The 27,945-nt window shown below is 38.7% G+C and overlaps 1 protein-coding gene across 1 annotated transcript in view; it reads left to right on the top strand.

The window, feature by feature from the left end:
• The first annotated feature begins 989 nt into the window (after positions 1 to 989).
• Positions 990 to 27,945, top strand: part of STK26 (serine/threonine kinase 26) — a 31,109-nt gene continuing 4,153 nt past the window's right edge. The window contains exons 1-6 of the mRNA XM_040088870.2: positions 990 to 1,102; positions 15,829 to 16,059; positions 22,979 to 23,035; positions 24,687 to 24,795; positions 24,882 to 25,039; positions 27,331 to 27,516. Of these exons, the coding sequence (XP_039944804.1) occupies positions 1,061 to 1,102; positions 15,829 to 16,059; positions 22,979 to 23,035; positions 24,687 to 24,795; positions 24,882 to 25,039; positions 27,331 to 27,516 (783 nt within the window). The 5' untranslated portion in view covers positions 990 to 1,060. The remainder of the gene's footprint in view (positions 1,103 to 15,828; positions 16,060 to 22,978; positions 23,036 to 24,686; positions 24,796 to 24,881; positions 25,040 to 27,330; positions 27,517 to 27,945) is intronic.

Raw genomic sequence — 27,945 nt, forward strand, 5'->3', positions numbered from 1 at the left:
GTGCTGGGTCCAGTTCTGGGCCCCTCAGCTCAGAAAGGACATTGAGGTGCTGAACTGGGTCCAGAGAAGAGCAACAGAACTGGGTGAAGCATCTGGAGCACAAGTCTGATGAGGAGCTCTCGAGGGAACTGAGGGTGTTTGGCCTGGAGAAAAGGACACTCAGGGAGGACCTTATAGCTCTGTACAACTCCCTGACAGGAGGCTGTAGCCAGGTGGGTGTTGGGCTCTTCTCCCGGGAAACCAGCGACAGGACAAGGGGATAAGGTCGAGGCTGTGCCAGGGGAGGTTTATGTTGAACATTAGAAAGATTTTCTTCACAGAAAGGGTGATTTAGACATTGGAACAGGCAGCCCTGGGAGGTGTTGGAGTCACCGTTACTGGAGGTTTTTAAGGAAATACTGAAAGTGGCACTCAGTGCCCTGGTCTGGTTGACAAGGTGGTGTTGGACCATAGGTTGGACTCGATTACCTCAGAGGTCTTTTCCAACCTATTTGTTGTTGATTCTGTAACAGCACGGGCGGCCCGGGGATCTCCGCGGCCCCTCCCTCCGGCGTGTCCCGGTCCCGGCCCGCCCGAGGAGGCGGGTGCCGTGACGCCAGGGCCGTGCGGCGGCTCCGCCCTGCGAGATCGGAGCCCAGACGGAAGCAGCCTCCACACAGCAGCCGCCGTCTGCAGCCTGAGCCCGACATGGCGCTCTGAGCCAGCCCCGGCCGCGCCGAGAGCCGCCACCCCGGGGGGCCCCGAGCAGCTGCCCCCACGCCGGGACCGGGGAGCGAGGCATGGGCAGGGCCGCTGCGGGGAGCCCGGCGGGCAGGGGACAGCGGCGCTAGCGACCCCCGCCCGCCCTTCGCGCAGCGCAGCCCCGCGGCCGCGAGGTGAGGAGCCGGCGGCGAGCAGGGGCTGGCGGGCAGGGCGGGGAGGGAAGGAGGGAGCGCGGCCCGCGCTGAAGCCGCCGCCTCCCCGCCGCTTTGTCCTTCCAGGCCCCGCCGCCGCCGCCCAGGAGAAAGAGGCCGAGATCGGGGAGCAGCAGGCGGCGCCCACCCGGCCGCCGCAGCCCGCCATGGCCCACTCGCCCGTGGTGGTGCAAGTGCCCGGCATGCAGGTGAGCTCCACACCAGGCCCAAAATGGAGGCGATGGGCCCGGGCCCGGCTCCGGAAGCGGCGCTTGCGGCCCGCCCCGGGCGGAGCCGCCGCTGGGGCGTGGGGGGCCGCGGGTGGGCCGCGTTCGGGCTGGGGAGAGGCCGGGCCGGCCGCCTCGCCAGGGGAGCGAGGGAGGCAGGGAGGTAAGCAGGGGCTGCTTCGAGCTAACGGGAGGCTTCGGGTGTCGCATACCTGCACCCCGGCGGGGGAGAAGGGATTCCTCTCCCTGCCCCCTTTGTTCAGGGGTGGCTGCGCCACATCCAGGAACACGTAAGAGCCTCTAAAACTGATTAAAGGTGAAGTGAAGTTAATCGCAAGGTGTGAGGGTGCGCTGTAAATGACATACCAGGCGCCCTGGCAGGCGGACCTGCTGCAGGACTTCCCCACCACCCTGGCGCTGGGCCTGTAGTGCAGCTTCCCGGAGGACTTTGGGATTCATGGAAAGGTGGTATCTGCCAGATCTGGTGGGGACAGAGCACTGGGGAGGAACATAGTCTGTCAGAAACCTGCACCTCTCCTCGCCTGGGAATGAGGCCTAGTGTCATTTTTGTATGTTTGTGTTACCTGCTTAGAAAACAAACAAGTTGGTATGTTACTGACTTTCATAGGAAAGGTGGAATACCTCTGACTCTTCATTCTTACTCCACTGGACAATCTAATACAAATTTGGCCAGAGATCTTTATCAATGTAAAGTAGTTGAGAACCCAGCTCATTTCAGCGTTGATTTTTTTCTTGTCAGACACTGGCAGCCCAGTCAATGTTCTGAGCATTCTTTTAACTTCTGAGATAGTCATACCTGTATAACATCAGAGGTTTTTTTCACTTCAAATAATATAGAAACATTTATGATACATCTCTGTGTATGTGAGAGATACAATAGAGAGTTCAGGAGGCTTCAGAACAGAAAGTTAATATATCTCTTGGTCAGGTAACTTTATGACTTGTAGAAAGTGTAAAATTTATGTATAAACAGTATTTATATATTAATTTATGTCAGTTACAGTGCTATAGTTTATTTTACCTTTCTCATTTCTAATAATTTTTAGGCTTTCTGAAATCTGTTAAATTATGGTTATTCACTGACTTGTTTCTATAAGAGGATACAAGCCACATCTTCTCAGCCTACTTGTTCCATTGTGTCAGAGTAACTGTTGCATTAGAACATTCTAAAGAAATTTTGTGATAAAAGAGTTAAAGGCTTTAATCTGAGCTGCTTTATTTACAGCTTTTGGGCTTTCTAGTGTGTTTGTATTTGGGAAGCTTCTGTTTCAACATTCTAGTTTGTCAATTTCCTATTTTTATATCTGCTTAATGTATTGATGTCCTATTTTCTGTAACTGCCATCACAAAAGGACCTTGAAGTTAAGGTTGTTTTTCCATTGTTATACCAATAATTTTTATCCTAATAGCATCCTTATCCCCACTAGTATTGTTATTAGTGTAACCCACAGCCCTTAACATATATCAGTATGTTAAAAACATTTTTTAAACTATTAGATAAATCCAGATGCATAGAATTAAAGCACAATTTTTTCCTTGGTTATCTTTTTTTTATTGAAGATGATTACACAAGTCCTGAAACCCTCAGAATACAAAGAAATTGAATTTGGTGTGATGTTAATCTGCTCATCCTTCTTTTAGAAGAGTCATAATACAGTGTTTTAATTTAAAAAAAAAAAAAAAAAAACCACCCTAAAATCAACACAACAACTGCATGGCAGTCTGAGGTAGAAGAGTTGTTTCCTTTGGGATTTTTTAACCTGTTTGGACTATTCAGTCAGGATCATCTAAGTGATGGTGAAAGCGTGCCTGCTTCTGCTCAGTGTTAAAGTAAATGTGTGGTGATTGCTTGAAGAAGGAATAAACAGGTTCTTCTGTGATGCAAGATGTAATAGTTATGTTAAAACTATCACTGGGAAAGTGTAATGTCAAACCTCTTGTTCTATAATCTGTTGAGGGAAGGTTTTATTGAATATAACAGTTGGAAACTCAATTTGTCAGAGAATGTCACAAGCTTGAAGTTTTCAGCTTGTCATCTTATGCTTTCCCTTATATTTGATTATACAAAAAATATCAAGAAAAATCCAGAAATAAACATGTTATGTAATTCACATGCTCCAAAAGCAAGGCTTAAGACAATTTATCAGCAAAGTAAATCAGAAATTTTTTTGACTCTTAAGATTTTTCATCTTATGAAGAGTCAGGTCCCCTTTAAAAAAGCCTCATACATGGAAAATTTCAGAAAATCACAGTTTTTTTGGTGGACTTGGGGTCTGACTTTAGTCCACTGGCAGCAATGGCAGACACAGAGGTAGTATTATCTGTTGCCCTTATGAGTAGTTACAGAACCATTTGTTTATGTAGTGGTTACGTTCTGTTTAACCTCTCTTGTGTCCCTAACAAAACCAAATTTTATACCTAACAAGTCTTGCCTCTGCAAACAACTTCCTAAACACATTCATTTTCCTTGCTCCTTTGGAAAGGCTCCACTTGATGCAGTTGTACAGTGTTAACTTAGCCAGCTGCTGAACTTCTAAGCCCATTCAGTAAAATCAAAATACTCAGTGTATATATAAAATGAGTGCCCTGAAGCTGAACATGATACCCCAAATTACAGCATTTTACACAGAATCCAAGATGAGATGGAAAATGGAAAGGATGGTGAGCACAGTTAAGGTGTTCTGGTTACAGGAAGCACAGTTTGCAGTGAGCCTGATTGTCAGGTTTGAGGTTTTATTCAGTAATGTCACAGTAACTTTGTTCCTTGGGATAAAAATATTCAAACTAGTTCTTAGTCTGGAATGCTTTGAGATCTCACAGTGAGAAACCTGTTCACCAGCACTGTCTTCAAGGAATCCAGTTGAACTCCTCCAGAACATTTTTATCTTAACAGCTTGCAAGAGAAATGTTGCCTGTGTCTTTGCCAGACCAGGTGCTGAAAACAGCTGGAGTGAAGAAGGTTTTGGACCCCTTATTATTAGTCCTAAGTGCTTTTGTATTGCCCAGCAGACAGTACACAGTTCAGAGGGTTGTGTGTTTCAAATGATTGGGACATTTGGAGGATGTCAGTCATTTGAGATTGATGTGTTTCTGATGAACTTATGTTCTTGGCAGCATCTCACACAATGCTCCAAAACTCTACAAATAAGAGGTTGGAAACTGTTCACTTGCAAGTGAGTAACAATTAACCTTTCTAAGGTGGACAGGGAGGCTACTTTTCAATATGTCAGCATTTAAATTTTCTAAACTAGTCTGTAAACTTGATGGAGCATCACTCAAGTAATAAATGCCTTTTTTAGCTGGTAGAGTTTTAATGTATAAACTTACCCTTTTCCTATTCTAATTTGTCATGCAAAACCTTAAGTCTGTGAAATACGAATTTATTAACTGATTGAAATATTGATTGTTCTCATTTGTATTTTTTGTTAGTATGTGTGTATTTGGAACTTGGTTTGCGGCTCTGTCCCGTTATCTCTGCTATCCTATTCATCTAAACACTTTCTTGTTTCCCTTCTCATGGCTTTGTTGATATCTTCTGATCCTGTATGACAGTAGTTTTGAGCACAGCCAGAAAGGTTGTTTAGAACTGCTCTCCGTCTGTTTTTGTTGGCATTCAGACTATCATGCAATAAAGAACCTAACTTCCTCTAAAAGTAGAGCAGCCAGGAGCATGTGACCTGTCAGGCAGTGTACTCTGATTCACAATTGAAGGATTGCTTGATTAAATGAAAACTTGGATGTCAAGGTGAGCTTTGCTCTCTGTGCTGCCAGTTAACAGTGGCTGTAGGGTGCTGCTCACTGAACGGCCTGAGCCAGGAAGCTGGAGAGTCCCTCCCTTCAGGCTGCTCAGGGGCAGATCAGGTAATGCCTAGTTGGATGGGTAGAGAAAGATGAGAGGTAGTGTTTAATTTTGTAAGTGGTCCTTTTCATAGCCCTAGAAAAAAACCCTCACATTTTCTTTTAACTTAGTGCACATCTAGAAATGTGTGGTACCTAAAGCTAGTCTGGAAGTGTGTCAGATTTCTAGTAAACCTTGTGCACTAAAGTTAAAAGAATATGGCTTCTGTTAAGAGCAACCAGTCTGTTACTGTAAAATACTTAAATGTTTAGAAAGTGCATGTTAGAGGAACTTAAACCTTTGAAGGAAGATCCATTCAAGGTTCTTTTAATTTACTCCTCTCCTAGGAACTGAGCTGTATCCAGATGCTTCTACAGTGAATTTGAAAAGGCTTTAAACTTTTACTATTTAGAAACATGTCTTACTTAAGGGAAACTGGAAAGTCTAGCTCTTGCAGGACACCAGAAGACTTCCACAGTGCCTAGAAAACTGATGTCTTATGATTAAGTTGATGTGGACTGTGGTGTTTTTTCCAGTTTCAGTTCCTTGATTGGTACTTTGAGCCACAGTGCTGGTAGACTGCAGGAAGACAGTATTTTAATCCTTATGGAGAACAAGCCTTCTTTCTGCTTGAAGCAGATCTGCTTTAAAATATTTGTGGAATTCAACACTGCAGTTGTTCCTTTTCCAGATTGTACAGGACCTACAAGGTCTATTGTATCTAATAGTAGATTGCTAATTCAGCTCAGGCTTTATTAGCTGAACTTGGTTCTTCCCTCTTATGTCGCATGGTAAGTTACTCTGGTGACAAGGAACGTAGAGCTCAGTCATCCTTGTACTGTCTTACTAGTGTCAAAGGAGGAGAGTAAACAGAGCTCTGAAAAGTATTTGGTACATGGGAGCTGTGCAGGTATAATCACCTAGAATTCAGCAGATGCTTTTATCAGGGTTAAAAGAAAAATCCAGTCCTGTAGTAGTGTTTTCTGTCCATATTTTACAGTTTTATAGACACATTAAGTGCTTTGACTTGGAATTCTGAGGCAAATCAGCTGAAGCTGGAGAGCACATAAACCAATTCACCTTAATCTCTGTGCTGTTCTGTACCATCATACAGTCAGTTTTGAGCAGAGAATAATATTCCCCCAAAGGTAAAAACATTACATCTGAAAACAGAGTTCTAACTTTTAAAAGTATATAATTGTTATTTTATTTTGATTTTAACATAGAATATATTTGCACTGGCTGTTTTTGAACTCCAGTGTCTCAGCTTTACAAATCCTGATGAAAGTTTTGTCTTGCTTTTCTCCTTTTTCTCCAAAAGGAGAATGTATAGCAAGCAATAGCTCAGTAATATATTGCTTTTTTTTTTTTTATTTAGGTACTTATTTTGAGAGGAGGAATGTTTCTTTATATATAGAAACTCAGTGGTATACCAGGAAGTGTATATATGACTGAATGTGCCTCTGCAACAGCATTTGTCCTATGAGACCTGTGAAATGTATTAGGGAAGATAGACAAGAGTAGCAGCCTCAGTTTTCAGTCATCTCTAAAAGTGAAAGGCTGAATTTTAGAACCAATAGCAAAACTACCACTTGTTTTCTCTTTAGTGGCTGTCTTCAGATTTAGAAGTCGTGAAATTTGGAATATTATAAGAGACTATTGTTTTGTCTTTCATTTATTCTTAGGGACTGAATTTAATAATTGTCAGAAGGGTTCAGAAATAGGTTTTGGGAAGATGAGGTTGGAGATGAACAGTACAAAGTTGGTTTTGAAATGCTTCTGTGACAAATATTTTTTGTCATGCTGTATTGTCTGTTTGTATATTGTCTTTGAAGAAATAAAGAGTTGGTGAAGTATCTATCGCATCAGGAGTCACTGTTCCAAATCCTGCTATTTCTTTCTTACAATAATTGGAAATAAAATTACTTCCTAAGACTGCCTCACCAGTATTTACTCTATTTAAAGAACTGTCATTTGTTCTTTAAACTTCTTGCAGTTCTTCTGGAACATGTCTGTTCTGCTGATTAGGTGAGGATCACTGAGAACACTCCTTAGCTCTGAAAGGAGAAGCTTAAATCTCCTGGGAAGGGTGCCCACCTGGTGATATTCACTGAAATCTCCTCTGCCAGAGAATTGCTAGCCAAATAGATTTGGCAAAAAGAACTGAATCAGAGAAACTATTAATACAGGTACTGACAAGGTAGCAGTAGTTTACTGGTCTCATTCTTCCTCATTTTGTGCATTTGTTTTTGCAGAGATGGGCTATATTGATTAGGTCCATAGCTTAGGAAAGAGCATGGCTTCAACTTAGTTCCTTCTTCATAAGGAAAACTGAAGAATTGCACAGATCTGCAATTTTTGGAAGTGTGTAGCCAAGTTTGTTGCTGAAGTCTGGATTTGAATGGTCTTGATTGAGGCAGCATATCTGAAAAAGCTTTGTGACAAGGTCTGTCATGGTTCTGCGTGAATTCTTGTTGCAGTGAAGGAAAAAAAGGAATGAGAAATGTGCAGAAATCTGCAGGTTTCACACCTGAGCCTTGGAAGGGGGAGTCTGAGAGCCCAGAGTGGCTTCACTGTTTACATGAAACAGAATTCAAGAATCATGTGTTCAGTCCTGGAGAATGATTTTTGTGTTTTTTTTCCTGTTTCTTCCTGCTCCCCAGTCTTTTGCAGGCTTTCCTCTCAACTGGGTACTGTTATGTTTTGAATATCTGAATTATGTTGACTGGGTGAGGATCAGAGGGTATCTTATGCTTTGCTAGCTGTCAAGTTGTGTTTCAGTGGAGGCTTCTGTGTTGGGAGCTGAATGGAGAATAATAAAAACAGTGTACAGCTTGAAGTGACCATGAGTGTTGTAGCATGCCTAAATGTAAAACACTGAGTAAAAAAGATTGAATTTCTATTGATGTAGATCAGTTAAAAACAGAGAATTATGAGGGGAGCAAAATGTTCTTGTTGTTGATCTCTCACCTAGGAAGGTATCATCTGGCAGCTGGTCATAGCAAGAACATATTTACATTCCTGTACAGCTTTATTCTAGCCTAGTTGGCAAGAAGAATCTGATTTTTTTTTTTCTCCAGGGTGTTTCTTTTCCTCCCCTCCCCCTTCCCCTTGCCTTTTATGTAGTGAGATGCTTTGCCATGCTATGAATGAGCTGCAAATTAATTGAAAAAGGAGTTTCCTGAAACGGGCAGGTTGGTTCTGGCAGCAGAGGTTTCTTTCTTTGTAGCTCGTTTTGGAGTTGTATTTCTGGTTTTTCATTGCGTGCTTTTTGTAGCTTCAGGTCCAGTATCATCGATAAGATCAAGGGCCAGTGTTCAAGAAGAAAATACAGCTTTCAAGCTTGTGGTCCTCTAGCCTTGGGAAGGATTCTAGTAGACTGGTATTTGCCTTCCTTTCTCCAAATGGTCCCTCCCCAAATTAATGGTGATACCCTCTAAGCATGGAGTCCCACTTAAGGTTCATTGCAGGCAGTCACTATGCCTGGAGACTTATCTGTGGTAACTAAACTTGTGGCCTGCTCTTTAACCCACCCACACTGTGGTTTGGAGCCATCCTTCTCAACTAGCATGTTTGTGCCTCACTTTAGTTTTGTTTTGTTTGGCCTGAAAATAAGTAATGACTTCTTCAGTGGAGAGATTTAGCAAAAGTACTAATGTGTGTCATACTTGAGGTCTTTTTACTACTTTTTAGTTTATGAATTGGCAAGTTAAAAACCTGGATTTTGTTGTTATTTGTGTCCTAGCTGGCTTGTAGTATAATTCTAATCTTATTTACAGGAGGAAGGTCTGTGTATCAAGTCCTAACTTACACAGAAGAAATGCTAAAAGGGCTTCTAGAGTGAGAATGCCTGTCAAATTTATGTAGCAGTTGCCACTTAGCTGTATTTAAATATTAGGAAAATGATTGAAATGCTGTAATGATATAGGTTATTGCTGGCAGAGTTCTGACATGGTTATTCCTTTAAATAAGGGTGGCAAGAATAAAAAAATTGTTTGTGTACTGATAAGCAGGCTGGTGCTGAAAGGAAAGGCACACTGCTAAAAGTAGGCTGCAGCCCATAAATGGTTATTTTTCCACATTCCTATTAGATGTGGCCTTTGAAATCTCTCTGCAGAGTATGTTTTTCAAAGCAGTTCTTAAAATTGAGAGGTTACAAGTGTTCTTTAGCAATGAAAAATTGCAGTAGTCCTTTATGTTCTGACTTCTGATTCAGGTTAGTTCATTGAGGTGGGTTATTTATTCAGCAGTCACTTGTCCTGCACTGTTCAACATAGAAGATGAAACTTGTTGTGAAAGATCAGTTTGTTGAACTCTTAATAAATGCAGAACAGTTAGTTGAAATGCTGGGACACCAGAACCTGTTGATGTCTTGAACTGATTTCTATCTCCATTTCAGGATGTCTGTGCTTCTAGCTAGTAAACATTCAGCCACTCATATTTTTTTCAAATCGTAGTAAAGACTCAGTCATGTAATTTGTGTGTGTCCCCTGCCTTAATTTCTCTGATTTTTTTAATAAGCTGTGCTCCTCAGAGATGTGAACAGACTGGAGATTATGCAGCTGTATGCAGTAGTTTGAGGACGTTTTAAAAATATACTAGGTAGTTAAAAGGTATTGATACATAGAAGCCAAGTGGGACTCCGTTTGAATTGTAGGATGTGCAGGATATCAGTTATAGAGAAGCTCACTGTCATGGGAAATTTCTCTGTGTTTCCTTTCCTCAGTGCAAAGTACTCTTTATAAATAATTGGTGTAATTTTTTTTAATTGCCTTGTGTCAAAGAGCTAATCTTTGGAACATATGGTATTAGTCTTTTTTTGTACTTATTTATGCTTTTTCCTAAGCTGCTTTGTGTGAAAGAAAAGGTAAGAATAGAGGAAGTGACTTCAGTGGTTTCCATTTTCAGCATAACGTACAATTGACAGCTCGCATCTGCCACAGGTCAGAGATGGTTTGAATATGAAGGTAATTATTTCCTTAAAAATCTGACAATAGGTGGATTTGAATGATGATTTTAGAGTTTTGATAGTCATATAAATTTTCAAGCAGCTTGCCTTATGGCTAACTTGATGAAAACAAAGCCACATACATTTTTGCTTGCTGTTTTTGCTTTTATATGAAGTTCCTTAGGTTCTCACTAAAAATGGCAATGAGTCTTGGCCTTATCAGATAAGAGAGATGTTTCATAAAGGGTGTAACAGAAGTCAGGTCCCATTTAAGGACAGCAAAACCCAGATCTGTTTTTACTACCCACTGAGTAGAAAAACTTGTAGATAATGTAAAAGTCTGATAAAATCAAATTGGGGTTTTTTTGTTGTTAAAATAATTTTCTCTGCGTATGTATCATACAGTTCCAGTAAATACAATCAAATCCTGATGTCTTAGTTTTGAACAGGACTGCAGGGCAGCATCAGAGTTTATTTACTTGCCAAAATACCTGAAAACAAAAGTGTGTATGTGTTCAAGATGGAGAAAAAGAGATGTCTATAGGTTCCACCCTTGTCTTGAATGTCAGCAGGTTCATTTTTCTTATTCTTTGTAAGTAATAATGGATCTGCACCTGTGTCTTTATTAACTTCAAACTATTTAAATTTTTATGTATACACACACACATGCCTATGGCACTTTTTCTGGGAGTAACTTTGCTTATGCAGGTAAAATATAAAAATATATATAATTTATGTGAATAAATATTGTTACATGAATTAATATGCATGGTGTATAATTAGTGTGTGTGTATATATATATATATAAAATATCTGAAACTACATGCAGGTAGTGTACGGGAAGAGATAAAGAATGTATCTGTTGATTAAGACATGACTCTTAAGAAGTACTGTAGCCTATCAGGTTTGTCAATCTTGCTCCCTCTTAATTTTATTTTTGGGGGATCTGAACAGAAGAAAAATTTAAGAGGTACTTTATTATCTGAGAATAGATAAATGCCTGAAAATGGAATTGCTTGAAATGACAGTCTTTTAAACGCAGGTAATTCTAATGGCTTCCAAAGATACCAGGACCTGTTAGACTGCCATAGTAGTGGTTGCTTGAAAAACATGGGTAAACACTTTATGGTCTTCTCTTACCAAACTTTTATAAAATCCTTTGAACTAATTATTATATCTTTATTTAATGTGTATTTGGGTAATGTAGGTGTAAGTGTAGGTGTAGCAGTGCTACAATTCTAAGGGAACTTCTGTTCCAGATAAAGCCTGGGAGATGCTTGAAAGTCCTCATGGTATAACAGCATTTCTCGGTCAGGTTTTAGAAATACTATTAAGACAAGAGGATGTACGTTCTCACACTGACAGACTACTTAAAAATCTCACAAGACTGTTAAAATAGTTGCTTTAGGAATCCTAGAGGATGTTAGGTGCTTGATTTTGTTAGAATCAAAGCATTAGTTCAGTCTCTGTCCAAGATTCTTTGAAGTTTTGTTTTTTTCATTTAATTGTATTTAGTACCTTTGAATGAAATTCATTAATGAGCATTTTCAGAAGACCTGTTTCTGTAAAAGAGCTGTCCTGCACTGACAGATCCAGACACAGCCTGACATGCTGTTTCTTCTAATTTGGTCTATGTTATTAGATTTCTGTATAATCTTGGAAGTTACATATTCAGTATGTTTTAAGTTTGTTTTAAAGGAAGAATTCAGAATTTGAAGGACAGGTACATGACAGGGTCAAAGGTGAAAAGGTGAGCCACCAAGTCAGTCTTGTAGCAGAACACAGCCAGGACATTGCTTCAGAAACATGTGTTTATTGGAATCAAAGGAAAGAGGTTATATAAGCCAGATTGGCAGAATGCTTGACATAACAACTGGCAAAAATTACGTTTAAAAAAAAAAGTATGCTGGCAAAAATGATACTATAGTGTTTTTTATTTGGGGCTTCTGAGCAGGTGGTCAGACTGGATGACCTCCTGACTTTTTGGAGCCTGATTGTGTGACTTCCTGTGTGTGCATACAGGTGTGTATAAACACATACAGCGATGGCACAAGGTTGAATGAGAGATTTCCTGAAGGCCCCAGGCTGTGTGGTGCTGGGCTGGTGAAATGGTGTACTTGGAAGCAGTGCAGAAGGTGCAGAGGGCTTGTGTTGTCACGCTAGTGCTGGTGCTCTTAGTCACTGGTGGAACTGGAGCTGGCATGTGCCTGTGCTTGTCATACTTGTTGCTGCTTTTGTCTGTGGAACTGGGCTTAGGGAGGGAAAGAGCAAGACATTCTCTGCCTGATTTGTCCACTTATAGGTATTATCTTTGGAGAGGTGATGATGGAGTCCATATACTGTCTACTGTGTTGTTACCATCTGCTGCCCAATAGACATGGCTTTCCATGGAAACCAGTATTTATTTTAAAAAAAGAATACCAGTTATTCATGTAGGTGTCTTTCAAAGCCCTTTTCCATTTCATTGAAAGATCTGTGAAACAACAAGGAATAACAATGGGTGTTTTTGCTCAGGCGTGTTAATAGTGTTAAAAATCTTAATTTCTACCATATTAGAAGTTTAGCTGGCAGCTGTGTTGCAGAAATTTACTGGCATGTATTGAGGGTTTGTATACACACATATACATTTCTTTTTATATAAAATATATCTCTATCCTTTTCTATACATTTGTTTACAGAGCAGTCTTTTAAAGTTTTGTTTTCGTTAGTTAAAGAAAAACATTCCTGTAGAACAGTAGGCTGAAAGACAAGGAAATTAAGAAAAGCCAAAGCAAATGTTTCAAAATGCAGTCTTTGTTCTCAGACCATGTTTTAAGTTATGTAGTGTTACAAGTTCGAAATCTTTCCAAATGATATTATCTCAATATTAGCTGTAGTTGGTTGGAAATACTTGTCTTTATCCTGGAGTGTCCTACAGTCCCTTGTCAGCCTTGGTCAGTAACAGAAGCTGTAAAGCTGACTTTGCTTGCTGTGACAGGATTTTCTGAGAATAGAAAGATGTGACTGTTTCCTCAAGTAGTCCCACACAGTTTGTTCTCCTCTGATGCCCCTCTGTTCCACCTTGTTCTCCCAGGGATGTACATGGAGTTCTGCAGCATTGCCAAGTCCAGCCATGACTGATCTCTCCCTGTACTCCAGGGCTCACACACAATGTCATCAGGAGTTTTTGGAAGATAAAATGGCCTTTAAAGCTCTGATTCACCTTAAGTAGCTTGGGGGAGAGAATTTCTAGGCCTGATTTGTTCTGTTGATGGTGGTTAAGTGGGTGTATAGGATGGAGTGATGTGCTTTTCTACTAAGGAGCCCAGAGGAGTTTTCTGCTTAAGGTTTCTCCCCCAGCAAAATCCAAGTTTTGCCCTTTGAGGTGATCAGACATTTGTGAAAGGCTGGATTAGCTGAGTATGTATGTAATTAAATTGCTTTTCTTTTATCTGACTGGAAGTGTTTAACAGGTTTAATCTCAAATCAACAATACCTATTAGTATGAATGACTCCTGAAATCCCAGATTCCAAGTATGTCTTGAATTGAAGCTAGTTTTTATGAAGATGAGTATTTAAGCATTAATAAAAAGGTTTGCCAATCGTCTTTCTTGTTTATTGGAAGTGTGTGTCTCTGTTTATTGTAAATGGAGAACTATCAGTTAATTATTCCTTATTGTAACTAATGCAGTTGAGAAACCATTCCTGGCTAGAGGATGGTTTCCCATCTTACCTGGCAGCAGGGAAAGGCTGGGTGGCAGTCGCTGCTGCTTTTGCCACACCTGTCCCTACAATAATTTTTTGGAGCACCCCTGGAAATAGATTTTAAATTCAGATTAAATAAAAAAAAAAAAGTTTTTTAGTCTTAGCAATGAAATGATGGCAGGAGCTGATGCAGTAGTGTATGGCAATGTGTCTGTCTTTGGACAGTCTGAAGATTTACTGGTGTTCTGGGACTATTTTAACTAAAAACTTTATGAGCACCTGAAGCCTTCAGTCATTTTCTTTCCTAATATAACAATATTAGTTCTCCCAGGTTTCAGACCAAATAGGTCCTTTTTTTTTTTTTTTTTTCATTTCTTTTGATTGTGTATTTGTTCATCTTTTAGGTCTTTCACTGTCTCTATCAACAGAAAAAAATACAAGTTTTTTGCTTAATAATTTCTAGGAATTGTTTTTAATGGAGCAGAGTAGCAATGAGCTCATTACAGACAAAGGGGAAACTCCTCATTCCTGTTGTAATGTGCTGCTCAGGAGCAGCAGTGTGTCTTGTCTGTTTGCAAAATCTAGAAATCTTACCTCCACAGATCACTAAGAATCTGATGTACTAATTCATGTTCCCTCCTCTTGTGATAGCAGAAATAACAGCTTGGTATATATGAGCAGTGAACTGATTCAGCTGAAAATAAACCTGGCACATTATATGGTTAACTCTTAGCTAAATCAGTTTCCTGATTCATTTCATCGTATTGTGGAATAAATTCTGGTTCTGGTCAAAGGGAAGAAGCAACAGTAGGGACCCACATGTAAGAAAATGGGACTGTCCATTTTGGACTAGCTTAAAGTACTAATGTATTTTTTTTTCCCCAGTAAAAATTTTCTCATTAATTTGCAAGAACACCAGTGTAAAGTTATTTTCTGGAGTTTCATGTTGATACTTGAGTATTTGGTTGTGTAGGGTAATCTGTGCTTTAGGTTAAATGTCTGCTTTCACCAAACCTGCCACTTCTTTCGCTGGTTCTGACTTTTGGAATGTGAGAAAGATGCAGAGCAAAGCATCTCTTCCATATTTTCAAAAATTTACTGAATTAGAGGGCTTTTTTCAGGCAGGGATGTTTCTTTATTCAGCAGTGATTTGTGCAGTCAGTTGCCCAGTTCTGATAGCAGTAAGGCATTTAATTCTGTTGATCTGCAAAGCACGGGCTGTTCTGTTCTTTTTGGTGTCTGTCTGACCTCTTCAAAACATTTCTCTGTAAATTTTTGTACTCTGGTCTGAAGTTCTGTGTTCTTAATCCATGGAGTGTGTCATCCATGTCCTTCAAAAGCCAGTGCTCTGATGTTTGGATATGCAAGGTTCTCTAAGCATCCACATGGCATGCTTTATCTTGATGGGAATATGAGAATTTGCTTCCTTTTTGTTGCCCTCCTGACTACTTGAGTGAAGCTAAGAAATGTAAAATATTTTTATAATAACCAGTCTGGTAATTTTAAGAGTTGTTACTCAGCAGAGATTCCAAACCAGCGGTGTCCTCAGCAGTGCTCTGCTCCCCTCTGTAAGGCATGTGTGGTGATACCAGACAGTTCTGATCAGTGCCACGGGTTCAGTACTCCATGACAGTTTCTTATTCCTTTGCTGAACACATCTCAGTCCCTTTGGCTCATCTTTCTGTCAGCACTTTTAACTGCCCTGAAGACACCTGGTCTTACCTGATCTCAGACTCTGGCAGTCATGCCATCCTCTCCCAAGCACCCCTTGCTGTGTTAGGGGACAGGGAGCTGTGCCTGCCCCAGGCTCTTGGCCAGGTGGGAAGCCCAGCCTTTTCTGCCTGGACGATGTCGTTGGTGGTCCTGTGCCAGTAATTGCGTTCCCCAGTCTTCTGAAATACTGCACAGACAGGATTAATATTAAGAACAGCTCTATTCTTTCATTTTAAAGGGTTGTTATGTGAGGAAGTGAAATGAGGTTTGCACCTGACTCCCTCCCTAGTAAGGCTCACTTACCTTTGACAGAATTGTATAAAGTATGTTCTGTAACTAATAGCTGAATTAGATGTTAGTGTGTAGGAAATAAATTTACCTGATACAACCCTTCTTGTCATGATAAATCTGGATGACCTGATTCTTGGGGAGTAATGAGGGCTAATAACTTGGAAGTAAATTAGGCAACTCATCTTTTTTCCCTTCTTTTTTATCTTTTTCTAGAACCACAGAGCAGACCCAGAAGAACTATTCACAAAATTGGAACGCATTGGGAAAGGCTCCTTTGGTGAGGTCTTCAAAGGAATTGATAATCGGACACAGCAAGTGGTTGCCATAAAAATCATAGACCTTGAGGAAGCAGAAGATGAAATAGAAGATATACAGCAAGAGATAACCGTTTTAAGTCAGTGTGATAGTCCTTATGTAACAAAATACTATGGATCATATTTAAAGGTAATGTATAATATTGCACAAAGATTTGCTAGAATGCTGCTAGGAAAAATAATCTAAAATTAAGGAAGATTTATCATGCCAACCTGGCATTTTAACTAGGTTTTCATTTTTCTTTGAACAGAGTTTTTCACTTCATTTTTCTCTTTGCTGCTTACTCTTTGGGGCTGGGGTTTGCACAAAATGGCTACAGAATGAACAGAGTTAATAAAGGATTCTTTTTGCCATTGCTTTTGGACCTTGGGTTTCTCTCCTTCTTCCACAATCCCTAGCACAATTTTGTGGCCTTTCTGAGCAAGAGAAATATACCTTCATAGTTACAGAAACAAAAGCTGTTTCTGGTGTGGAAAGAAACCCTGCACCATGTAAAATGTGTTGCCAGTTATGCAGCTTAGTAGGCCTGAGACAAAGTAACATTTACATCAGCAGAGTTATGTAAGTACTGTGTGAAATGTTATCTAAGGCATAATTTAACAAACAAACAAAACCGAAAACCTACAGAAAACCAAAATGTTGAGTAAAACTTTTCACCTTAAATAATGCTTAAATGTTTTGTGCTGCTGACATATTTTAGGTGACTTTTAAAAAATCCCTGACACCATTTAATGTAAGCTTAAGTTTTAGTGATAGTTCAAAGTATATTAAGTATCTGGGACGGGTTATTTGCTTGTGTTTGGGTTTTTTCTTGGTTTTGGTTTGTTTGCTTCAGTTTGGGAGGTTTTTCTGGTTGGTTTTGTTTTTGGTGCTTGGTCTCCCTCTCAGCATTTCTGCTTTCTTAAGGTGTAGTGGGATTTTCTACATTTTAAAGACATTTCTGATAAGTGTTCTCTGTGTCACACTTGTGCTGTATGTTTCAGTGATCCATAAAAGTATTTGCAGAATTTATTTAGTAATATTTGTAGAGTTTGCTTTTTTCCATTTAAATTGCAAAAGTATTCAATCTTTTATATTTTAATACTAAGTGGGCAAATTATTTTTCCAATATTTCTAGTATATTTAGTATACTCCAAATACTAACTTCTCATTTTGGCTAATGTAAAACAGCTTTAGTGGCTTTGCTGTTTACTGTGAGTTTTTCACACCCAGGTAAACATACAAATTGCCATTGATAACCCATTTTTGCTTCTCTTTATTGGGCTCAATCAGTGGGATTTTTGTTTTGTTTGTGAATAAGTAATAAATGTCTGAGAAGTAGGATTTACTTTCCACCATCACAGCATATTAGGACAAGCAGGTTTGTCTCAAAATAACTTTGAATTCAACTAGTAAGGTTCCCCTGGAGCAGTGCACAAATGGTACTGCAGATCCAGACATGATTGGTCTTTTTTACAGTCCTTTATTTTCTGTGATGAGCTAAGTCCTAAATTCTATTCTCCTGAATATCCATAATTTCAACTTTGTGCTGTAAAAGCCCAGTTGTTTGCCCTGAAGTACAAACAGGTCAAAGTCTTGGAAAGTGTTTTTACTTGGAAGTGGTTTTGCTTGGAAAAGTGTTTTGTGAAATCTCAGAACTAAACAGTGATTGCAGCAGCTGTAAATGGAGCAATTAAACTTTGAGTGGGGATTTGTTTTGTTCTTTGTTTTCTCAGAGGTGGGGAGTGGAAAAGGCATTATAAGTTATGGATTGAATGGGGAAAGAAAATAGTCTTTTCATTATTTACAGCAATATAGGTATGGAAAGTAAAGTCTAGTTATTCTATTAGTGCTATACAACTATTAAATTCTGCTTAGGTTTTTTTTTATTTTTAAACAATTCTTGGCAAATGTAGGATCATGTTAATGCTGCAGTACTCTCCTCACCACTATGCGAGTTCTTTCCATTTCTGTTCTGAATGGATAAATTCTGAAAGATTAGTGCTGATCTCTTGTTTACTTTTCACATTTGTAAAGTTTTTGGGAGAGGAAAAATTCTGTGCATGGAGTTTGGGGAGGTGTTTGTAGAATTATTGATTACTTTCCCATTCCTTTAAGAAATTCCTCTTAACACAAAAAAACCCCTAAAAAGTTGTTCACAGGAATGTTTTCCATCCCAGAGTAGCATGATAGGTAATTCTGCTGCTTGCTATTCCCCAAGTAAATTAATAAAAATGTCCAAAAATAAATTACTACCTTTAATTCTGTAATTAAAAATAAATAAAGCAACTTTTTAAGTAGTATATTCTATCTAAATAGTTCTTAGACTACATTAATCCCTGGTTGCTAGTTCAAAATCTTTCAGCTTCAAACTCCTCAGGGGAAAGAGGGTATTGGCTTTGTTCAGTGTGCAAAGAATCTTTTATTCTGCCTTTTCATTTTAGCAATAGCAGGTATTTTGAGTCGTGTCTGCCTACTTTTGTTTGTTTGTTTTACTTAATTTCTCTAGCTGCTAACTTTTTGTTAGCTATTTCTTTGAGTGGCTGTCAGCCGAATTGTTAAGCTGTGTAGTACTTCATTCAGGATTTAATTTTTCTATACACTGTAAGTATCTCTTTGAAACAATGAAATGGGTTCAGTTGTGTACCAAATGACTGTATAATTAGAGATTAAAGAATATTGAGGTTAAATTCTGAAAAATATGACATCTTATTTCTTACAAAGCAAAGACCTAGGCAGCAGAGATCAGAAACAGTTTGCCATGGATATAACTGGTGTGAAGTTCACATTCACAGTGGCCCCATATGTTTATGCCTGGATACTTCAATTTTTATATAAAGATCACTGAAAAATTCCTAGAAACACTTTTTAAGATAATGGTTAAAAAGAGCATAAGCATAAGGTAAATAGAAGGTATTTCAAAATTTAAGATACTTTTTTTTTTTCTTTGCATCTTTATTGGCAGGCAAACAAAACAGTTGAGCCAGTGTACTGTGTTTCAGATCATGCTTTATGGACTAGAAATAGTTTACTAAAGTGTATTAATCTTACATGTAGCTCTCTCTAAAGCTGTGGAAATGCCATTAGAAATGTTTGTAGTTTTACACTGTTCAAAGAGACTTAGTATTTTCTTGACTAAATACCAAAGCAAACCCTCAGTGCAAAGGCATTCAGGTTGCCTACAGCACTTACTGATATTTCTCTAGTTCAGTAATCTAGATCTGTCCTGAATCTTTAAATTTTATAGTTTCTACTTTGAAGAAATCACAGCTGAGATGATGTGTTGGCTTCAAGTTTATCATGTAAGCCTCAGTTCATCCAGTTGAACTGTAATGGAACATCTTCTGTTGTAACTTACTCTTTTTTAATCAATTTTAACTAAGCTTTGACTAAGCAGATTGTTCTTGTCATCATTTTGTAGTTTTTGAGTTTTCCCTCTGACAAGATAGTTGATAGCTAAAAGTTGTTACAACTAAAACATGGAAGGAGAGATGTAATTGTGAGGGAGTTTTAATTGCAAACATTTCAGATGAGAGATTTTATTTTTGTACCAATGATAAAGGTCTGTTCTATATATTCTGTATCTTGACATTTTCTTGGCACTTATGGATGCAAAGGCAGCCTTGTGGTTGATGGAGATGGAGTGGCCCAGTCCCAGGGAGCTTCGGGCTTGCCAGCTGCATGCAGGCGCTTCTAGATGTCCCTGCTGCTGAAAGGCAGAAGGGAAGAGTGTCTTTGTTTCAATTACTTGCTTACTAACTTGTGACATTCTGCAGCCTAGCTGTTCATTAGCTACAGCTTGTATATCCAACTTGTAAATGTGATTTTAAAAGTCTGGACAGTCCCTTAATAGTTTTCCTAGCAGTGCAATGTTACTTGTCTTTTATCAGGTATTTTAGTCTTGAAAAACCGTATCATTGGTAGAAGATGGCACTGTCTGCTTCCTTGAGGTTCTTGTGGTAAAGTTGATGCCAGTTTTCAGTTATTGTGACCCAAAAAGATACAAAAGCCCCATATCATGGTAATGTGGGATATCTTGGAAGTTCAAATGGGAGTTTCCCACTGAATTAACCTTAAAGCTTAGGTATTAGTAATTTTTTTCCTAAATTTTCGTTTGGTGTCTGGCAAGATCAATAGTGTTTTCTAAACATACTGGTAAGTGATGTGCAAGCATATATACAGTCAAAGAATGCACCTTAATAAACACACTTGTGTACAATAATAAAATGTTTTACCTTTATATCATGGCTTTCACTAATGCGTTTAGAATCATATAAACTTCAGCTGTATTGCAACTTTTGTGACTGTAAGATAATTTAAGTCCTGATGGAGGTATTTGTAGATACTTGTAGATATTTCATATTTGTAGAAGTTCAGGATCTAAATTTGTCTCCTTATCCCCTATTGCACTTGGATTGCAATTAACATATCAATAAATAAACCATTGGGTGTGGAGGGTCCCCTTGATAAGTTAGGTTAGATAGCTGAAATGAGTGTTTCCCTCCAGCCTAGTGGCTTGACAAAATGCATTACTCCCCTACCAGTTCAGGCAAGAAAAATATTAAAAGTTACCATAGCTCTGGCATGTTCTGGTTACACAAATTTGGAAAGTGCACTTCATCAAGTGCTTCAGCTGGACTTTCCAACAGTACCATAGAGATAAATTCTTGATGACTGGAATTCCATTATTGTTTTCCTTATTTGTGCCATTTAGACCTAGGTTTTCAGTATCTAGCCTTGTAACTATTACAGCCACCTGAGCTTGCTCTTTTTTTTTTTTTTTTTTTGCAATTAAAACAAACCTGAAGTTATTCTCAGCTTTTCAAATTCAAACATGGAGAAATCCTACAGTAACATCCAGAGACTTCCATCAGAATTGTGCAGCATTTTGTGCAGCAAAGCTTTGAGACAATCTAGAGATACTGGTTGTTCTGCCCTGTCTATTTATACTTGGCTGACAGAAAATAGCTAGGAAAAAGGTTGTTCATGCCTGGCTAAAACATATCCACACCTGCAGCAGCATGGAATGGATGGTGAGATGCCACTACCCTCCTGAAAGCGTCTCTTCAGGAAGCCGCTCGGGTGAGTGCATGAACAGTCACTCAAGTCCACACACCCCATGGCTAGCTCAGTGAATGAAAGGCAGGAAGGGTCTTCTGTATAGAGTTCCAGCTGGGTTTATTGCAGCCACATGCTGAAGGGATCCAGGGACAAAAGACAAAGTTCAATGGAGTGTCCAGGGTTAAGTATGGGGTCAGGGGCCAATGATCTGAGGGCACAGGTGTGGTGCAAGGGCAGGGCAAAGGACAACAACAAATAGGGAATATAAGGGCAGACAATCAGTGATACAGAAACCAATGGGGAAACAGGGAAAGGAGAACCCTCTAGAACTGGGACATATATGAACAACAGAGGTCGGCAAGGCCAACGGGCCAATTGGAAAAGCAAAACTGAGGTAGATTAATGTAGTGCTGCAGAGCACCATGGAGGAAGCCTTTTTCTCTCACCCTAAGTGGTTCTCAAAGCCTATGGTAGATTCCTCCAGGGCATTGCCCTGGAAGTTCCCCTGATAGGCTCAAGGGCTTCCACACACACCCAATTACAGTGGATAGTAGCAATTTCTTTGAGACATTGAGAAACGGTACTTACTCATTTTCACCCTGTACTATTTTCAAGTAATAGTCAAATCCTCCAAACATGTCTGGTAACCACAATGTTTGCCTTGAACAGGAGTGCCTTGCAGGTCTTCTGAGCTGACAAAGTTGGGCTTTATAAAAACTGCTAAAATTAGCCAGCCCTTCTGTCGCTAGAGGACACGAAAAGAATGATTCTCACACAGTCTGTAGGTCAGGGCAAAAGAAGGAAAGTTTATTTACTTGACTTCACTTATATAGATTCTGGACATTGACCAGGGATTGGAGAATAAGGTTGCCACCTCTCCACCCCACTGGCCAGGCTAGAAGTCCATGAATTGTCCCTCATCAGAGAGGAATGTGAAAACAATCACTTAGTTTATGTTACAAGCATGAGAAGACTCCACTACAAAAATGTAAACATTTCAGAAGGCTAAAAGAATATAACAACACCCTTCCCTGCTGAGATCATAATATTGGAATAGACTCTCATAAATTGTGTGGTTTTTAAATTGAGTGTAAATCTAATAGAGCACACTTTGTTAGGATGATTGGATGTGGTGCTTTCAGAAACTGCACCTTTATTTGCTTGCTGAGTTTTCTTTAGATTTCCATCCCTGGGCAGGCCATAGGGTGGGAAAGTATACAATGGAGAATGCAAGAGGCTTTAGAGAGTACTCCTGCCCTAAGTTTGTGCTCTGTAATGAGGAACCAGCACTGGTAAATATTTTCTGAAAACTTATACAGTGTGTGTGGTACTTCACCAGCTGTGGTTCAGTTGAGTATTTTTAATAACTGGGTTTTATTTTAAATAAATATATTTATTCATGGTATTTTCTGGAGCAGTACCACATAGATTCATATTTGAGTTTTGTCTTTTGAGGGGACTCTGGCAAGGAAGTAGTCTGTAGATTTGCTACCAAGTGTTTCCAATTTTGTTTCTATGAACCAGCCACCTTTTGCAGTAACAAGCCGAGGACAAAGTCAGCACCTAGAAATCAGTGTTAGAATAATTTGTCAGTTCTAGAAGTTGAGACATCGCCACAGAGGAAGTGCAGAAACTCACATATTCTCAAGGCCCATTTTAAATAATTATTTGTATTTAATTAAAACTTAAACCACTGCCTAATCACTTTTTTCCCTCTAAGTTCTGTTCCTTTAAATGAAATAATTTTAGATACTATTTAGTAGAAATTGGTCAGTAGTGATGGAGTTTTTTATTGCTTTTTTAAATACAGAAGTCAAACTTATTAATTTATATTTTAGACTTCAGAGGAACTGTATGCTCATTCTACAAGAAGTAATTGCATACAACTAGGTGATTAACGAGACTCTCTATTTGCCTTTTCCTAAGAGTGTGCTGTTAGTCTATTGAAATATATATAAATTTTTTATGGCAGCCTTGGACTTTTGACAATTCATGCCTTCCTATACAGGGCACAAAACTATGGATAATAATGGAATACTTGGGTGGAGGGTCAGCTTTGGATCTTGTAAGTATACTTTTTTTTTTGCATTATAAGTATCAGTGAGCTTTATTTCATTCTGTTTTTATATCACTTTATAAAAATAAGTACCTGAAGGCAGCTGATATTACATCACGGCTGTGTGGTAATGCTCCAAAAAGTGTGAATTTGAATGATAGTTCTGTCACATTCAATTCATGTTAATTTTTCTTTTACTCTTTGTCTCTAAGCATTAGGAAGCATCCATTTGTTCTCAGTCAAAGGAAGCAATGGGGTTTTTTAGTTTGAGAAGTCCTTTTCTTGCTTTATGTTTGATGGGGTTTTAGGTTTGGGGTCCTCTGTCCATCGCTTCCCACCTCCTCCAAGTAGAATTCATTACATTTCAGTAAAAAATGTTTCCTTTAGGTTTGGATCTCAGGAATGAATGAGGACTGTGTCCACAGACAGTTAATTTTAACTGGCTAAAAGGTGTTGGGTTTTCCACGTTCAGGTATTTTCAGTTAAGCATGAAAGTGCCTTTTACTTCAGATAGTGTGGCGTTCATGGAGGGTGTAGCCTGGAGAGTGCACAAGCACAGTCAGTCCACTGAGTGTGGATGTGGTTTCCCCATGGTTTCAGTGCAGCTCTGCCTCAGCTGCAACGCTACAGACCCACCCTTTCCTGTAAGATAATATAGCTCAGTATTTGTGTGATTCTGAAGGGAAAATATCATGTCTTCACTATTACAGAATGGTAATAATTATGTATTTGCTAACAGGGGTCCTGTCTGTGAGAGTTGAAGTATGTGCTTGACTTCACAAATCTATTTAAACTTTATGAAATTACATCACATCAACTCATCAAAAGCATAGTAATTAGGTGTAGCATGTGGTAGTTTGTAGCTCTAGAACTTGGCCCTTTTGAGAAAGGGGCTGTGAGGTACTCTAACACTTTTGAGATTGTATTCTGTGGAGTATCAGAAACAGGGAAGTAGCTTTTATTAGTGTCAATTTAAATCACTGAACCTGTAGAAGAATAAAATTTTAGAAGAATAAAGTTTAAGTTTTGCCTCATTTGCCTCACCATAATTTCATGGTGTTCACTGTTTTGGTGCTGTGTTGTTGGTATTTTTTTTGATCATTCACCTTAATTTCTTTTATTTGCATAGCTTTCTAATGGGCAAAGTTTACACTTAATCCATTAGCAGCTTTATAGCAGCATGTTATATTCTTGATACAAAAGCAAGCATGGAATCAAAAAGGCTGGGACAAGTAAAAACTACATAATTAAATTTAAAACCCACATTTAACAGATTAATCTATTTTGAAAATGGTTTTCTTAATTTACTTAATCTAAATTGCAAAATTCAGTCTGCTGTGTTTGCTGCCTGTTGGGAAATACAACTGTGGAAAGTTAGTTGTTGCTTTTCTTGTGCTTTGCATGCTGAGGGGAGCGCAGGCAGTGTAAGTTTGAGGAGTAACAGCATTTTCAGTGTATTGGCAGTAGAGGAGATGTGAAGGTGATCATTCCAGTGGCACCTATTTCAATTAAAATATTGACATATTGCATTGAATATTTCACTAATTTTGCTAGTTCTTTACTTAAAAAAAATGTTTCAAGTTTAAGATTTAATTTAATCAAAGCAAGGCAAAAATTAGATACAAGACTAAAATTATTTTAACATGTCTTTTTTCCGAAGCTGCGTGCTGGCCCATTTGATGAGTTCCAGATTGCTACTATGCTAAAGGAAATCTTGAAAGGTCTTGACTACCTACACTCAGAGAAAAAAATTCACAGGGATATAAAAGGTGTGCAACATTTCAAATGTTACTTTGTTAAAGCCTTTAAAAACCATAAAACAGTATTCTAATTAGTTATTATTTCCCCTTGGCAGCTGCCAATGTCTTGTTATCAGAACAAGGTGATGTTAAGCTTGCTGACTTTGGAGTTGCTGGGCAGCTAACAGACACACAAATTAAGAGAAATACCTTTGTTGGAACCCCGTTTTGGATGGCCCCTGAAGTTATTCAGCAGTCAGCATATGATTCAAAAGTAAGTATGAGAGTAGAACATTTTTTTTTTTTTGTATCTGATTATCTGACAGCATTTATTTTGATTTTTTTATTTTAGCTCTATCAGTATGGGGAGGAAAAAAAGTAGATTTGAAATTACAGGGTTTCAAATAAACTTAATTCAAACAGTAATAAAGTACTCACAAAATAAAATGCCACCAGAACATGGCAGTTTATTTAAAGCCAAGATGGTGGCCAAAATGTTAATTTCTCACATTTTTATACACAGCTCTGGGTATAATTCTCAAATGATGTTTCTGAGGATCCATGTAATGCTGAAAATTTTAGCACAGGTCTTGAGAAGGTAAAAAGTAACTTGGTGGCTGTGGCTTAGTAGCATTATGGTACCTTGTGCCTTTCTTTGTCATGAGAGCTCTTGATGGATAACTAATTGCAAAGGAGAGTTTCCCTGTGTGAATTAGTAGTAGAAAAGCAGACTTCTTCCATGCTTTTGTGAGAGTTGAGAACTGGTGCTAGAAATGACAATAAGGAAGGAACAGTCCCCTCTTCTGTGTGTAAAACCACAAGATGTCCTAGGGCGTGTGGTTAGTGAAACAGCAGTGTGTTTCAGTCTGGCATTGGACTTTCCACACTCTGTAGATAAAACCTTAAAATAGCATCAAGAGAATAAAAATCTTGGTATGCGCAAAGTAATACTGTACTTATGTGATGTGCATATAAAGAAAAAACTGTTGTATATCTGAAGTATCCTGAAAACATTCACACTCCAGGAGACTTTCCCAGCATCAGTCAGACTTGAATGAATTTGTGTACTTGTCACAAGGATTCTTGATAAAAAAGTTGGAATTCTGTTTAGGGTTTCAGTGGTCCCACTGTAATGTGTTCCCTAGAGCACTTTGGAAAAGCTCTCTACTCTGCTTTAAAAATGTGTGTTGGCCAGTCAGGTTGGGAATAATTCTTCTGCTTGCCCTGTATAGATAGCTTTACCACCCCTTCATTTACATTTCCCCAACAACCTAATCTTTTGCCTTCCACATCTCCTCAGTGTATTGCAAGAGCAATGTCTTCCCCCTTTTTTTCCATGCCAGTAGTCTGGTGGGAGAGCACAGAAGATACAAGCCATTGGTAGGAGAGATGAAGGATTTGGATAGGATACACTTCCATTTCTAGACTAACAGTGATGACTATTTTGGTATCTGGACTGAATTTTAATCTTTCTTCTTTTCTCTCTAATCCAAAAGGCTGGAAAATAAACTAGAAATTCATGCATTTTAGTAGTGCCAGAGATTTGTAAGCCCCATCTCTTCTTTCAAATAATTTTGCTCCAATACACAGTTGTTGGTTATAGTATTTCAGTAATAAACAGTGAGTTAGTTTAATTCTTTGCTATAAAGTACAGCTATTTTAGGTCTTGTGAACAAAAAAGGAATATTGGAGACATGCAAATTGTAGTCCTTGTTTACTCTATGGGCAGTTTTGGTTTATGGTTCTGTGCCAAGTGTAGTTGACTATAGCCAAACACTTTTTTTATTGAGAAATACCTTTAGTGATCTAAGTAGCTATTGTAGATCATCTAAAAAGATGCAAGTAATAATATATTTCACTTGGGAAAAAAGTCAAAATCAGAAAAGAATTTTAGAATATTAGTATTTTATATATGATATCAAAATATGCTGTGTTTTTATACAAAGGAAGAATTTGTTTATAATGCTCGCTTTTAGCTAAAATAAATGGTACTTCATTATTTTTCTGTGACTTACACTGTGAACTTAGTGCTTCAATTGGTGTTTCAAGTCTTAACTAGTTGTCAATAATTCTCCAGCTAAATTCATCAAGCAGTCTGTTAGGAAAGAAATTAAGTGATCCCTTGCTGGATTTGATTCAGCTTTTTGCCTTGTTCCCTTAGAGTGAGCTGTCAAGCAAGGTTGGATACCTAAACAAACTGAATTAGACATAGGAAATTTGTGGCAATTTGTCATTAACATATGGGAAAAATTAAAGGAAAATCAATATTTCTGAAGCTTTTCCAAAAGTGTGTAAATTTAGGTGTCCATTTAACTTGCTGGCAGTGTTAGAACACCAGCTGCAACAAAAATGATGATCCAGATGTTTGTCATTAAAGACTGATTAAGTCAGCCAGGTCTTTGTGAGTCAGGTGTTCCTGAAGTGTTAGGAAAGTTTGCATTATCTACTTAGGCCAACATTAATTTTATTATATAGATGCATTATCTGTGAAGATTTCAGTTATTGAATGAATGCAGTCATGACATCCCATACTTTTGTACTAACAGTCCCTTTTCCCTCTCTCAGGCTGACATATGGTCACTGGGCATCACTGCAATTGAACTGGCCAAGGGGGAGCCTCCCAACTCGGATATGCATCCAATGAGAGTTCTGTTCCTCATTCCAAAAAACAATCCTCCCACTTTATCAGGAGACTTCAGTAAACCTTTTAAAGAATTCATTGATGCCTGTCTAAATAAGGACCCAACATTTGTGAGTAGATAAGTGTGTGTGTGTGTGTGTAGATGTTTCAGTTTTGTTTTCTGTTCTCCTATGCTTGTGAAGTATTTTGCTGTCATTGTGCATCATCAGTGATTGAAATAATCTTAGAGACTGTACTTTCCACTGTAAATTTTAGTGGTGCTTTTTAATATCTCTGTCTCTATCCTAGTTTGTTTTGTTTAAAATACTCAAAAGGAGGAAGGAGAATGCTGAAAGAAATGGTGGCAGAGGCAGATTCCTAAAATGCACCCTAAACTAGGATAATGTCAGAAGAGAAGCTTTAACAGAGGAGAGAATAATCTGAAATCCTTTTCTTCAGCACAGCTTTTGCTGTCTGAATTCAGCTTACAAGGAAATGCTGCACTGGAGAGTTTTCATTAGTCATTTTCCTGGGTGTGACCTTCTAACATAGAAGGATAA

The sequence above is a fragment of the Hirundo rustica genome, chromosome W (genome assembly GCF_015227805.2).
Source record: "Hirundo rustica isolate bHirRus1 chromosome W, bHirRus1.pri.v3, whole genome shotgun sequence".
NCBI lineage: Eukaryota > Metazoa > Chordata > Aves > Passeriformes > Hirundinidae > Hirundo > Hirundo rustica.